The sequence below is a fragment of the Aulonocara stuartgranti genome (assembly GCF_965226115.1).
Source record: "Aulonocara stuartgranti genome assembly, chromosome: 13".
Lineage (NCBI taxonomy): Eukaryota > Metazoa > Chordata > Actinopteri > Cichliformes > Cichlidae > Aulonocara > Aulonocara stuartgranti.
This window is the reverse complement of record NC_138949.1, coordinates 7005668-7020748: the sequence shown is the minus strand read 5'-3', so window position 1 is coordinate 7020748 and position 15081 is coordinate 7005668. Positions and strand designations below refer to the sequence as shown.

Sequence of the window (15081 nt, the reverse complement as noted above, 5' to 3'; positions counted from 1 at the left end):
AAATCATGACATACTTGCTCTCCCCTACCGCCGTTATATGTTAAAAGTATCAGTATTGGTAGTGACAGCACTGTTCCTGTGTTTACTTGGTATCGCTCAGTACTCATATCTGCTGTATATGTTATATATACGGCTGCTGTGTATAACAGTGTGTATATGTAAACACACAGTGGCTGTGCGTGTGGTGCTCCCTAATTGATATCTATTATCTCTATTATCTCTAATTTTTCGTGTTCTTTATTTGCGGCTGCTGTTGCGTGGCTCTTCTTTACGTATGAGCCCACCCTCATTCTCGCACTTCCGCCACCCACTTTAACCTCCAGCCCTGAAGGACCGACCCCCGTGGACCGCGCCGTGCATTTCCTCGAGCGACCGGGCAGGGAGGAGGCATAGTTGAGAGTGAATCGTCTGGACCCCGCCCCTTTTTTTTCACGGAAGCTTCTCATTGGCTAGATCAGATGTGACGGACGGGAATTCCCCCGCTAGTGTCTTGACAAAAAATAGTTTTCTGCCCGCTGTCACTCATTCAGCCCGAGGTTCTCCAAGACACAATAACCCGTGACAGAGTGAAAGAGTGTTTGCATCATGGACGGTGAGTAGCAACACCTTTTATTTCCTGTGTAATAACAGCGATAAACGTGTAGAGTGAGCGGGTAGGAAACAAACGGTAATAACCACACCTGTGTACCTGTGTCAGTCAAAAAGTCGAAAATGTAGTACTGGCTATAGGTCATCGTGCTGTACAGTATCACCACGAACTGGAGTACTTACTCTTGACTTTGATAGTATTCGACACTGGTTGTGTGTACTGTCACTGCTGAATGCTGTGAACTTCCTCGTTGTTGCATGACTAGCAGTGTTATTGGTTGGGCAGCTTTAGCTAAACTGATTGGGCTTACAAGACCAGTTTTAGCAATAGCGCCATTACTGCCACAGAACAACTCCTCTGTGTGTGATTTGGATATCTATTTGCCTAAATTTTTTCTGTCTCACATTTTCCTCCCCAGTTCTTATGTCCTCCGTGCTGCGGGACGAAGCACACCTACGTAAGTCAATTTCATTTGTGCTCCTGACAAAAATAGTCTTCACAGGTTAAAACTTAAAAGTGCAGAAATGTGTGTGTTGGGGGGGGGGGTGATGGTTCACTGAACAGTGTCTTTTCACTTCCTCTTTTTTGTTTTATTGGTAAGCATTGTATTTTCAGACTTATGTTGTAAGGATGTGAGAGAGCCTGAGGTTCTTGTAATCTTTGTCTTTACCGGTCTGTGTGTTTATATAGTGTGTAGTGAGTGCGCTTGAGCCTCATGATCTTTCAGTTACTGAAAAGTGATCAGGGCAAAACTTGACTGGGCCACTTTTCTTTCTTTTCTTTTCCTTTTTTTTTCTCTTAATCATTTCAAAAATGTTACTTGACTTGTTTCATACTGGCCTGCCGGAATAACAAGCAGCACTCTGATCTGTGTGCTTGCTGTCATGTCCAAAAATAACCACGTTTTGTGTTGTTACTTCAGTGGAAACAGTGTACAGCAAAAACTGAAACGCTTCCCGGATCAGTTTTAGTTCCTCTCTTGCACGGGCATCATGTGGAGTCGGTTTTATTTCCTCCCAGAAAAAAAAAAAAAAAGGTTGAGGAAACAAATTTCATGCCTTGTCATTATGCCGAACGGCTGAAATGTGCTTTTCTGAGTTAACACTTGTGTTAAGATTTGCAGTCACGTCCTATCAGCATTAAGTTGTTTGAAAGCTGAAAGATTTCTACACATCTGGGTTGAATTCAATAGGTCTGTTCATGCAGCAATCTTTAGTATGTAGAAATCACTTTCTAACAGACCTGCTAATTTCCATATTTTTAGTCTCAGATTCTACTGAAATAGCTTAACATGATTTGATTCTCAAAATAATGCCTCTTAATATCACACTGGTGCAGGCCCTTTGTTTTAGGCCCTTTTCGTGTAAAGAGACATTTGCTGCCCCTCAGAAAGGGAACAGCAGTAGGTGCGCACAGCCAGAACTGTTTGCATGAGATGACCATATTAGGGATAGATGCTCTCAGTGACATCACACAGAGCCAAGATGAACTTTCTAAAATGGAGCCTTAAAAGCAGTCTGAAGTAAAAATTTACACATGTGCTGATGTAAATCACTAGATTTAATATGAAGGTTCACAATTGTTAGAGTATATAAAATAAAAAAAGGAAATGGCCTAATAGGTTCCTTTTAAGGTTCATAGACCAGTACTTAAAGATTAGTATTAAACCATAATAAACCTTTTTCACAGCAGGCTCGACATAGTGGGAAAGGTTCAGGTGTCACTAAAATCATGGTTCCCAAGAAGGCAATGACTGTATCTGAAACTGAGGCAGCTAAATGGAAAGCAGCCAGCAATTTTTTTATCCTGTACAGCTGCATTTTTACTGCTGCGACATGTCGAAATGTTTGCTGAGAAAAAGAAATTTGAGTGTGAGATGTAGGTTTTGAGCCCCCTGCCTCCCAGCACCAAACCACTCATGTGGCAGCCCAAACAGGAAAAAACTAAAGCAGATAACTGTGTCAGATTCACACTCGGGTTTTCTTTTGTCGTCTTATCAAATCTGTTTATCGTCTGCTTGTTGTCACCCCCTCCTTAGTGCCTGAGCCAGGGATTCAGATCTTCGAGCAGCCCAAGCAGAGAGGAATGCGCTTCAGGTACAAGTGTGAGGGTCGCTCAGCCGGAAGCATCCCGGGAGAGAAGAGCTCTGACAACAACAGGACGTACCCCAGCCTGCAGGTTCGACCCCAATCCTCCTGTGTAACCTGTGTATTTGTGCGTAGAAGCACCTAAGCATGTGTCTTTCTACATGCGTCTGAACGCACACCATTCCTCCTTCTCCTCAGATCCTGAATTACTGCGGGAAGGGAAAGGTGCGCGTTTACCTGGTGACGAAGAACGAGCCGTACCGACCACATCCGCACGACTTGGTGGGAAAGGACTGCAAAGATGGATTCTACGAGGCCGAGTTTGGCCCGGACCGCAGAGTGATCGCGTGAGTGCTCCTCCCACGGTCGCCTCCACCTGTCCAAACTCGCTCTTTATCAGCGTCTGCTTACTTCGCTGCCAGTTGTTATCGTTGAGAGCCCTAGTCTCAATCTTAATCAGCACACTTTCACCGAAATAAGTAACCACTCTCTCTGTGACGCACTCACAGAGCCACTCACTGCACAACCGAATTGCTCTCTATTAACAGTATTTCGTCTTTCGCTTGATGGTTTCGGGAGGCATCATGTGTAAACTGATGTCCTCTCAGACACAGCTGAAGAAACTCTTACAGCACACTGCACACACACACACATACACACACACACAAAGCATATTTGTCGACCCATGTCTGTGAGGATGGCAATATGGGAATTCCCCAAGTGACATCACCCATATTTGCTGTGTGTTAGAGAGAGAAAACAAAATTTTGCGCGTGTGTGAGTGCTGGAGCATGTGTGTGAGTGTGTGAATGAGTCAGTATCTTTTGGTGTGTATAATTTGCAAATCCCAAACAGACTTCTGTAGTAAATACAGAATCATTTTGAATTTCAGGCCTTCTGGGTAAACAAACAGAATGAATCCAGTAGATTCATTACTGAATGTTTTCTTTACTACTGAAAAATGTGCCGGTCTGACTGGATAGGTGAGAGTAATTGCGTCATTACTTTGACCTTTAAGCACAACAAAATCATTGAGTTCATTTACAGTTTTAGAGATCCCTTCACTCAGGGTTTATTCAGCATGTTTGAGTGCTGTCATTTTCCTCATGACATTTTTTTTAAAATTTCTTACAGTTTCCAGAATTTGGGTATCCAGTGTGTGAGGAGGAGAGAAGTGAAAGAGGCCATCATACAGAGGATCACCAGAGGAATCAACCCTTTCAATGGTGAGTGCTCTGAATTTTTATACGGTGGCTCTATAACTACATCAAGGGTCAGTGTTATTTATGTTTGAGAGAAAAAAACATGTTTTTAGACAAAAATGAAAAAAAAAACTGAATAAAAAAAATTGGTAGATATGTTATATTTACTTATTTACATATTTATTATTGAAACCCAAATGTGTATTAAGCCGCAGTTGAAAATACTCACCCAAACCGTACAATTTCCCCCAAATAGAATCATTTAAGTTAAATTGACAGCCTTCATATTTGTATGTTACCTTTATTTGTAAAAGCTGGAAAATAAGTTGACTTTATTGCCTTAATGGGCCTAAATTCAGGCACCTTGCAGCCATGAAAATGAGCTAATCCAAATTAGCCGTGTAAAGTTAAGCTAATCTCAGTTCTGAGTGTACAGCAATGCTAGCGGCTCTGTGAAACTATATGTCAATCTTTGCAGGCTTGCAAACCATAAATGATTGCAAATGTTTTTGGTTTTTTTAATTTAATAGTAGCCCATCGAGCAGAATTTGAAATGAGTTATTCATATAATCCCTCTTTTCAATCCCAAGGGACTAATCTAAAAGAACATGTAGTAGTTAACAGGCTAATAACCTTCTAGCTCCTAATAAAGTATCAAACAAGTCAGCGGAGTTGTAAATTAACAGAGCTTTACAGGACTTGGTAAAAAGTAATTACAGAATGTCTTGGAGTCTTTTACACTCTTTCTTAGCAAAAAGTAAATTACTAAGCAGTGTGTTAGTACTCCAGAGGATAAGGCTAGCATTTGTTGTGCCGCCAATATGTAAATTAAAACAAGACTGTTACCTTTCAAAGAAACCTGTCCAGCATTATGTCCAGTAACACATCCAGCTAACTTCAGTGGTATTTCTGCTTCAGAGTTATTGTGTATAACCAGACATTTGCAGCAGGTAATATTCACTAATGTACATACAGAGATTCTTTGCTAGCTTTATGATTCTTATGTGTAGCTACAGCTAAAGTGTAATAAAAGTGCAAACGCTTGTGTGATTGAAATAATAGATAAATAACTAGAGTTTTGCTGGTATAATATCCAGCCTGATGTTAGCTGATATTGTCATCTCCCCAGTGGATGATCCACGCTAAAGTCAGCAGTTGACAAAACAGCAAATGGAATTGTATGTGGGTAAAATATAAATATCAATCCTGTTGCTGCTGCTTTTCCTGATCTTGTTACTGTTAAGCAGCTTCAAAAACAATTCACAAGAATTGTTTTCTAATGTTGGTTGACCTAGTTCTCAGGCAGTTTAGCAGATTTTCCTAACATCAAGTCACAAATCCGCTCTCTTGCCACCGCGCTATCTACAGCAATGCCATTTCCTCTCTGTGCTTTCATTCTGCGGTCCTCCAGAGCAGACAGACACTTCTCGTGTACAAACAGGCGTTGAGCTACTTCCCCATTCTTTGTTACAGTTGCTCAATTCAGCACAGTGCAGAGATGCCACGTGAGAGCTGGGAATGCAGGATTCATTAAAAGGGGGAGGGGGTGGACCGAGGGGGTTCCCCAGCCCTGAGAGATGATGATAAAAGTAGAATAGGGTGCTTTACAGGTCTGTAAAACTGTGGAGGGAGTGTGCTTTTAGCTTTTGTTTAGATCTCAGCTCTCACAGTTGTTATAGAAAAGAAACAGTGTAAGTGCACTGAGTACATTTGCATGGTAGCAAGTGGCAATAAAGAGCAATTTGAATTGCCTTTAATTACTAAAACCGGGCCTGCTGTAAAGTGCACATCTTTTACTTGTTTGTAGTCTTTTTACCTGATAATTGTCTTAGCCTGAGCGCTCTCGCAGACCAAAATATGCAAGTGACACAGATGTGTCCTGCACGATATGAAAAGTAAGCCTGGCTGACATTTTTAGCACCTGTCACCACTGACTCAGATATGATCATATCTCTGTTTCTTACCCCTGTTAATAGCCACTTGGCCCTTAAAAGACTTGAGCTACTTGTTGTGTCAGGCCATATAGAAGCCCCACTATAAGCACTTGTGTTAAAATGTCCTTAGCTGCAGAAACTCGGCGTATTTATTGCCACAGACGTGTGCGATGGACAGCTTGATGTCTCTTTTTTTTCACATGGCTCAAACCTTCCCTTCTCTTAAATTCACTTCTGCTCTGAAACTCAGCTGCTTCCTGTGTTAGGATGGGGTGTGGTGGAGTGGGTAGGGGGGGTTGGAGGCACTTTCCCCTCCCTGTCTGTGAATACATGCATCTGCACTTTCAAAAGACTCTCTGTGAGCACTGTCCGTTCTTGGCCCAAAGCTCCCCTCACCTGCACGAGTGATGACAAACAGCCATCCTGAGTAGGGCGTAGTAGATTTTTCTGTAGTACCGCTCCGTCACATTCTAACATTGTGGTTGCACACCTGGCAAGTGTTTGTTTATTTCACACGGGACATAAATCTGCCGTAAGACGACGTCCATATTAATTCAAAGAAATACATGTGGCTATAACCGCACTGACAACCAAAGAAAATGCACAGCGGGGCTTCAGATAAGTGCCTGTACAATTCTGCTGAAGCCTGTGGTTTTGAAATATCTTCTGCAAACAAGTGGAAAACTACTCAATTAAACATCCTTTGATTTTTTTGTTTGTGAAGTTACCGGCGTTGAATTTTACCATTCTTCTCGCAAACTGAAAATCTCACAGATCCTGCTTTTATCCCAACTCTATCGGATTCAGCCACAGCACGATCACAATTTCTTGCAGATTTAATTGTGAAATTATGTCTGAATATCAGTGGACATGTACACATTTGCCAGTGCACTGCAGACAGTAGTTTTCTATTAGAAATAAGCTGTTTAAAAATGAACATTTTACCGAAGAGGATTAAGGTGCAGTGATTGTCCTTTAAACTAACTTCCATCATGTTCGGCTCCAAACGGTCCGCTTTTATTTTTGTTCCCTAACGAAACTTCCTCATGTGCTGTAAATGCACACACGTTCATATAATGTTATATGATGCAACAGCAGACTTCTCATGTAGCGACTGCCTCAGCCTCAGCCAGACACAAAAGCTCCACGTCCTAAAACGTGGTGAAATTGTGAGTCATGCAGTGGAGACATTGTTTGTGGTGAGACTTGGCACCTGCCTCCCCGTCTTTCTCACTTTTACACTCTGCTCTCACAGTCATAATAACCACTTACCCTGAACACCCCCCCTTCGGAGCCACATACCACCCCCACCACCTGCAACCCCCCCCTCCGCTGTCACTGAACATGACCCACCCCCCCCTCCCTTGCAGCCCAGTGTATCTTATGACCCTGGGCCCAGTTTCTTTCCACCACACACTCTCAAACATCAACCACCATTGCTACCTACAACCCACTTTCCTGCACCTGTCCGTCCAAGCTTCTCCCTCTGTCAGCGACACTCCACCAACACTCACGCAGACCAACACAGCATGTTCCATCAATATTTATTCTGACGGTTTCGTCTTCACTTCTCCCTCCTTCAGTTTCTCCACTCACTGCGTGTCTCTGCCACCTACAGTAGGCAAACCTGATGACCCAACAGAAAGCTGCACAACAGAGCAGTGCTCCACACCGCAGAACAGAGTATTTGAGACCAATTAGACGTCCAAAGCTAGCAGGATTTGTCGTGCATTCTCAATGAGGAGACCTACACTACCTCCTTCTAGAGGCTCTCTTGTAATAATGTTTTGTTACGTTGATAGAGTACACTGGCACCAGACCAGAAAGAAGCATTATAGGGAATTTGCTTTTTTTTTAATCTGACTGTGCCGATGAAGTTTTTTTTTTAAAAAACTAACAGTAAATCCCTCATCGGGTAAATGCTTCGTATTAATTATGCCACATAAATACAAAATTCTTGAATGGTAGTCATGCACACAGGCGAAAAGGTGCGGAAAAGCAAGTCAATTAGCACAGACTCTTGCGTTAAAACTTCAACAATGACAATAACATTACTACGGGCTGCAGTCATGGTGTCCATAAAACAATTCTTTATGTGTTTAGCTAATTTACCTCTTCATAGCAACCTGGTGTGAGCCCACTTCTGGCTCAGAAAAACCCAAACAAACAAACACATCAAGGCACATGTCATGTTCTTCCCTGCTTGTTGCTTCTACTGCTATGAAATCAAGTCAGATTCACAGCATGAATCTGATTACTTCTGACTAAACACAAGCAGACTGTGAACCTAGAGAAGATTAATGTCCGGTGCCAGCAGCACATGCAGAGACAGAGCAGGAGAGCTAGCTGGCTCACTATTGGCACTCAGCATGCCCACTAAGGATGACGACTTTCCCTACACAGCTAATGTGTGACTGCAGTTGTATTGTTTGGGTTTTGCACATATAATTGCCACCTTATATGCCTAAAATAACAAAAAAATGATCACGCTTGAGTATACAGAGTAAGACGCTACTAAAGAATCAAAACTAAAAAGCTTATAAGATATTTTCTCATGTCACACCACTTTCACATACGTCAGGAGGCTCCCTGGTCACTCGTGCAGGAGAGTCTCATCTCTTTACTTATGTGCGGTGTAGACACTCAAACACACATACACAGAGGCGCATACTTGTTTCCACTCTGAGGTGACGTGTGGAGCGTCACAGTGGCGACACTTTGTAGGTGGGGATGGCCTCATGAGCACGGAAGATAGAAAGTAGGTAGATGTGAAAGCCTGCTCTGTGCATGCGTGCGTGTGTCGGCACGTGGGCGTCTCTCAGTATAGAGTGTGTGTTATGTGTGTGTGTGTTTGCGTGTTGCTTCTGAAGGCGGGTGATGCAGATGAGCATGTAGGCTGAGGACGTTTGAAAAAGCTTATCTGTGACGTTTTTATGTTGATCCAAAGGTGAGGTTTTGTGGACAGCCTACAGATGTGACTGCATAACTACACTGTCTGCCTGTTTCTCAAAGCAGGAGCGTATGCTTATAGCATGCCTTTGTTATTGCTGTAATAACGTCTGTTCAACAATGGTGTGCACTTGAAATGCAAGTATTTAGTTGTGCTGATGGTTTGAAATATGTCGGTACTTCAGTGTGCAGCTAGGTAACCTATATCAGTGAGCCAATAGCAGATGACATTTACTAGTCACAATGACCGATGTTTATCCAGTTTGCAGGTTTTAGCTTTTTTTTAATAATGAAATATTGTTTCACTGAAACAAAAAAGAAAAGACATAATGACTGGCATTTATTTTTATCCCCATGCTAAATAGGCAAAGTCAGAGAAACTAGAACATGTTACGTTTCAATTTATGTGTCATCCATCCTTAAGAGCTGTGCTCCACACAAATATAAATTATATTTAAAAAAAAGAAAAGGCTGGACATTAAACAAACTGCAACTCTAAATGTTGCTGGTTTGCCAGTAACCTGGTAGGTGCTAAGGGTGCTAACAGTCTCTACAAATTAGGTCCACAGTAACCACCAGGTAATACTTGCACTGGCCCTTTAAAGGGAAAGTCTGGTGTAAATGTTTCTTAGTTTATATTTCTGAATGTTTGCTTTATTACCAGCTTCATCTAACTGATGTGTGTTTTATCGTAGTGCCACGGGAGCAGCTGTTGCAGACAGAGGAGTACGACCTGAATGTGGTTCGCCTGTGCATTCAGGTTTTCCTGCAGGATGAGAACGGCCACTACACCCGAGCGCTTAACCCCATCGTCACCAACCCCATCTACGACAACAGTGAGTGACCGAGCGCCGTCTGTGTCAAATACACTGACGTCACATCATGCAATTGCATGAGAACATAATGAAATAGCCGTATAGTTGCCCTGACAAGTACACGGGCTCCCCAAGGTCAGCTTTGTACACCTGTAGAGGTCAGATAACAGCAGACTTCAAGAAGTGATTATATAAGATTAAGTACATACTTAATTCCCTTTCCTGTGTGAGTATAACAGTACTGTGTAAGTACTGAGAAGTGACACATGTAGTCGTGTTTGTACATACAGTGTGTACCAGCAGCTGCAGCATATGTGAATGCAAGTGCTTTTTGCAAGACCTGTATACGTGTGTCCACTAGTGTTTCAAGTGTTGCAGTTGGTGAACTAGTTCACTGTTCCACACATACACAAACACACAGAAAGGGGAAGTTCTTTATACACACCAACCTTCAAACAACACTGTTACCATGGAGCACTTCCTCTTCTCGCTCCAGGCATGTGACATGTGACTCAACCTGCTGAAGCTTTAGCTGTAAACTGAATGAGGATTGTTCTTCAAAACCAAGGCAGCTTTTTAAGCTAGGCCCACCGTGTCAACAAAAGCAGATCCTGGTTATATTGTTTTTGTACTGAGCAACTTGTAACTTGTAGTATTTGTTGCGTTGTGTGTTTAGAACTTGTTTTTTGTATTACCAGGGGCCCCAAACACTGCAGAGCTGAGGATCTGCCGGGTCAACAGAAATAGCGGAAGTGTCAGAGGAGGAGACGAAATCTTCCTACTGTGTGACAAAGTACAAAAAGGTACATCAAAATGTTCTGCACTATAGACCTTTGCATTTTTGCACACTGTACTAAATTTATTTGCATCTGTTTTCTCTTTCTTCATCTTTATTCAGTCCACTGATTTAGTTTACCTCCCACACCCATAGTGCCTGTCTCTTTGCATGCTGATGTACTTTTCTGTTCCTGTATTGCTCCAGATGACATTGAGGTGCGGTTCTTCTCCCCTGATGGCTGGGAGGCCAAAGGCTCCTTTTCTCAGGCTGATGTTCATCGCCAAGTTGCCATCGTGTTCAAGACTCCGCCCTACCACAACACGTCCATAACGGACTCGGTGACTGTGCACATGCAGCTACGCCGGCCCTCTGATCAGGAAGTCAGTGAACCAATGGATTTCCGGTATCTGCCTGATGACAAAGGTGAGCAGCAATCGCTTTATTTCTGCGGGGGCTTACTAGTGGCACCTAGTTCTCGGTTAGACTCACGTAGTGTTAATATTGTTGTTTTTCCATCAGATCCTTATGGATACAATGAGAAAAAGCGCAGAAGAGAGCACTTGATGAAGATATCGGGATTGTCAGGTAAGCAATGTGGCAATTTATATATAGTACACCTCATGTGATATCATTACTTGTGATTGCGAAGTTTGCATCGCAGCTAAGGTTTCCCGTCTCTTTTTAGGTGGTCCTTTTAGCGGTCTGACAATGAATAGGCCCAAGGCAGTACCACAGAGTACCATGAGTCACCTGAAAAGAGGTAACTACGTTTGAAGTCATCATAAAAAGGAGGATGGCGATATACTTCATTGCTGTGAAACTAAAACTCTTTTCTTTTTTACAGACATGGGCAATGCATACCCAAGACAACAACAGCAACCTTCTATGTTCACCCAAGCCTATCAACAGGCTCCTCAGAATCTAATGGCACCCAATCTACAATTAAGCCATGCATGGGCGAATTCCAATCCAACGCTCTCTATGGACACAGTCACCATAAACCCAGGTGCCAGCAATCTGCCACGTCCTGTTAGCAGGCAACAGCCACCGAACCGCAGCTACCAACACCGTGTGGACCACAACAGCTGTGAGAACAATGCCCTCCCTCAGCTCTCCATGCGGGACCTGCAGTGCTTGGATACAGGTTCTCAAGCCCCTGTAATGAGAGAACCAGAGCAGCTCTTCCACCAGCAGAATCAAAGGGAGGAGCTCCGATCAGAAACTCCAAACCAAGCTCAGAACCATCTGGTCAGCCAGAACCAAGGTATTCAGTGGTCCAATTTTACTACCATGGGTTCAGTTCCGAACCCCTTTAATGGATCTGGAGGTGGAGGGGGATCACAGGGGGTAGGGTCGTTCCCTTTCTTAGAGGGAATAGAAGAGAATGATTTTCTGAAGAACATGGCGGGAGCACCTCAGCCGTGCTTCCAGTTGAAACAGGAGTCCCAGATCTCAGTGGGACAAGAGAGCCATACTCCCCTCATGCAGTCCCCAAGTCAAGGAAATACGTATACTAACCTGCTGCCCCGTCCAATGAGCAATTGCACCAACAGAGATCCAATGCGGCCAGACGGTACTGCCATCAAAAATCTCCATAGTCCTTACGTAAACAACGGCACGACTGCAGAAGCCCACTATGCAACTTTGGAGGACTGGATGAATCAAAATGACTGAAAGCTGCTCAAATTCTTCTTTTTAAACAGTAGCAGCTCAAAGGAGAGCAGAAATTTCTTTACTCACGCTGGCCCTGCTATGCTCAGTAGGCCTTTGCTTGGGTTGTTACCTCAGTGGGACCAAAACGATTGACAGTCAGTCAGCCTTAGGCAATGTTTCGCAGAGATACAACTGGTTACTGATCACTTGATTGGTTAGCAAGAGTACTTCCTGATTCTGATTCTAACAACATGGTACCTTGTGGTTGGTCTTTACTTCCAGTTAGTCATCAACATTATCAGGTAAATTTAGTTTCTTGAAAAACTGGAGACAAGCTATTCCCAGTGCTTGTCCTATTTAAATTGGTGATGCATTGTTTCATAATTCTGTACAGTGGGATTCTGTAAAGTTCAGCCCCAACTTGTAACCTGTGATTTGTTGTTGCTTGTCTAACAAGCCTTTTATTTGTGGGGGTTCAGCTTTCAGCTGCTGGTGTTCACCATACTAGTCAGTTGAAGTGATTCATCTGGTCTCTTTAGGGGGTAGGATCTTTAAGTGGACGATCCATGTTTTTAATGACTATAAAAGAAAAAAACAGTAGCGTTGGCTTCCAAGCCAAAGTTATGCCTTTGAGGAAGTGAATGTACTACTTTCTTTCTTGAATATTTTTTTGTAAAGTTAGAATTACTACCAATATACTGTAACATAAATGATTTGTTTGAGGTTTCTTGGATCTTGAGAAAACAAAGGAGTAAATTTATTGTTTTTGTATGTCATAAAGTGGAATGGACAAAGTTTAACTTGGTATTTTTATTTTCTTGCATGTAGTGATGTGTTTTATTCTTTGATATTTTTTTAGCGCGTAGTGTTTTATTTTGTTGGGTTTTTGCATGCTTTTGTTTTGTTATGTGATTTGTTCTGGGAGGATGCCCATTCCACCGCCCCTCCTGATCATTAACCTGGCACACCTGGGGTTGGCAACAGCTATTTAATAAGAGAGAGCGTGAGAGAGAGAAGGGGAGAGACATGGTGTGGTAACCAGTGTGGGCGACGGCCGCGCAGAGCGGCACAGAGGCCCAAGGCGTGCGGCAAAGGAGAACGAGACCGAAGATCGCGGATGACCGCGCACTGGAGAGAGTGATCGGGGCTGAGCAGAGAGGTCCGTGTTGGTGTTGACGGAAGGTAGTTCCTCGCCGAGAGGCCCACGGCAGGGGATTGAGAGGCAGCGGGGTGGTGCCTTATGTCCCCGGGACGCCGAGATTATGGCTACGCGTGTGAAGCACAACACTGTGGCGGCCGGAGTTAGGAGCTCTGCCCATCCCCGGGCTAAGTCCCGATCCATCCCGTCTAAAACGAACCTCCAGTGGAATCTAAAAATGGTGACTGCCGCTGGCCCTCTCTCCTTTCTTAGTTGGCACCAGAATGAAGAGGCAGACAGGACTGTTGGTTTCTGCACCGTTTGGACTTACCACCCGTGAATCCACCTATTACATGTGTAATGCTGGAATATATTGCTTATTGTTTTACTATTGATCTCTTTGTAAAATTTTCATACATATGAATTATAGTACAATACTTTTTTGTTGATTTTTGTTTTCTTTTTTTTATTTGGTACCAAAGCATTTACTGTTAAGTGCACTCTGTACATACATGTTAGCCATAGTTGAGAGTTACAGCAATACCAATGCCGAAACACTCAAGAAATGGCAAGGTACTGAAATTTCCATTGAGGAAGTGGGAGGAAACACATTCAGCTGTGTCTTTCCTCTGTAATGACTATGTCATACCAGAGATTGCATGTATTCAGAGTTCTCAGAGCATTTCTAACAGATGTTTTATAGATAAAGATGTCAGTTTTATTGTTTTATGTATTCAGCCGATGTTCTCTGAAACATCACTGAAAGTATCTTGTTAAAGCATTGACGGCACAAAGCTGATGTTAGACAAACTTTGTAGGCCTTCCAAAAGCTTTATGGTCTAAAATATAAACGTATATTCTGATGACTACTTTGTAAGATTTGCTATTTTTTATTTGTTTTGATTTTTTCTATGAGATCAATTCTTAATAAACAAAGTCGGTCATTTCTAAATATTTTTGTCATTGTTTATTATTTATTTATAATATTGTAAATGGTAAAATGTTATAGCTCATTGCAAACATTATGCATTGTCATGGGCATATTATTTCATAGATGGTCGTGATATTGTGTGAAGGCATAGATGTGACTGGACATGACAGAAAGAAATACATTTTAAATCCACCAGTGCTACCTTAATGTGATAATGTGATAAATAAAAACCTTAATATAGTTTAAATAACCCAATTTGAATAGCTGTGTTAAAGCTAAATTCCCAGATTAAACATCAGTTAATAGTGTAGATATAAAAATTTAATGAACAGGGTGTGGCACTGTGATTTTTCTTGAGACAATAATGAGGGGTCGATAGCCTGTCAGAGGATGTTTTCCTGAATAATTAGTGTCTCAACAACAAAACAATAAGTAGACTGAAGCACATGACTCTTAACTTTCAATTTAGACCGAGTCCATCCTCATGTTGATATTTAGTAGTGATGGGATTTCCGGCTCTTTTTAGAGAACCGGCTCTTTTGGCTCGGCTCACTAAAAAGATCCAGCTCTTTCGGCTCTGAACCGGCTCTTTAGGTTGTTTTGCTTTAATTAATTTATTATTAACAACAATATAAAAGGAATTACTAATGTAAAAAAAAAAGTGGTTTTATTTATATATGTTTATATATAAATATATGCGGTGGCCCCTAGAGACAAAGCACGTACAAACTCCAAAAAGCACGTACAAAATACAAAACACATTTCTAGCGTTAACTGAACTTCCAAAACAGAGCTACCTAGATCATTTAAATTAAATTGTTTGTGTATTTATACACATGCACTCATTTATATTCATCCATCCATCCATTCGCTACCGCTTATCCTTTTCAGGGTCGCGGGGGGCGCTGGAGCCTATCCCAGCTGTCGTAGGGCGAGAGGCGGGGTACACCCTGGACAGGTCGCCAGTCTGTCGCAGGGCTAACACATAGGGACAGACAACCATTC

General features: G+C 42.4%; 1 protein-coding gene across 1 annotated transcript; it reads left to right on the top strand.

The window, feature by feature from the left end:
- The first annotated feature begins 434 nt into the window (after nucleotides 1–434).
- rel (v-rel avian reticuloendotheliosis viral oncogene homolog) lies at nucleotides 435–14097 on the top strand. Its single transcript, XM_082558163.1, has 11 exons — nucleotides 435–592; nucleotides 1008–1046; nucleotides 2628–2767; nucleotides 2875–3023; nucleotides 3811–3902; nucleotides 9457–9597; nucleotides 10275–10379; nucleotides 10559–10777; nucleotides 10874–10939; nucleotides 11040–11114; nucleotides 11199–14097. Exons 1-11 carry the CDS (start codon nucleotides 586–588, stop codon nucleotides 12026–12028), a joined length of 1863 nt encoding a protein of 620 aa, XP_082414289.1. The 5' UTR covers nucleotides 435–585; the 3' UTR covers nucleotides 12029–14097.
- The last annotated feature ends 984 nt before the right edge of the window (nucleotides 14098–15081 follow it).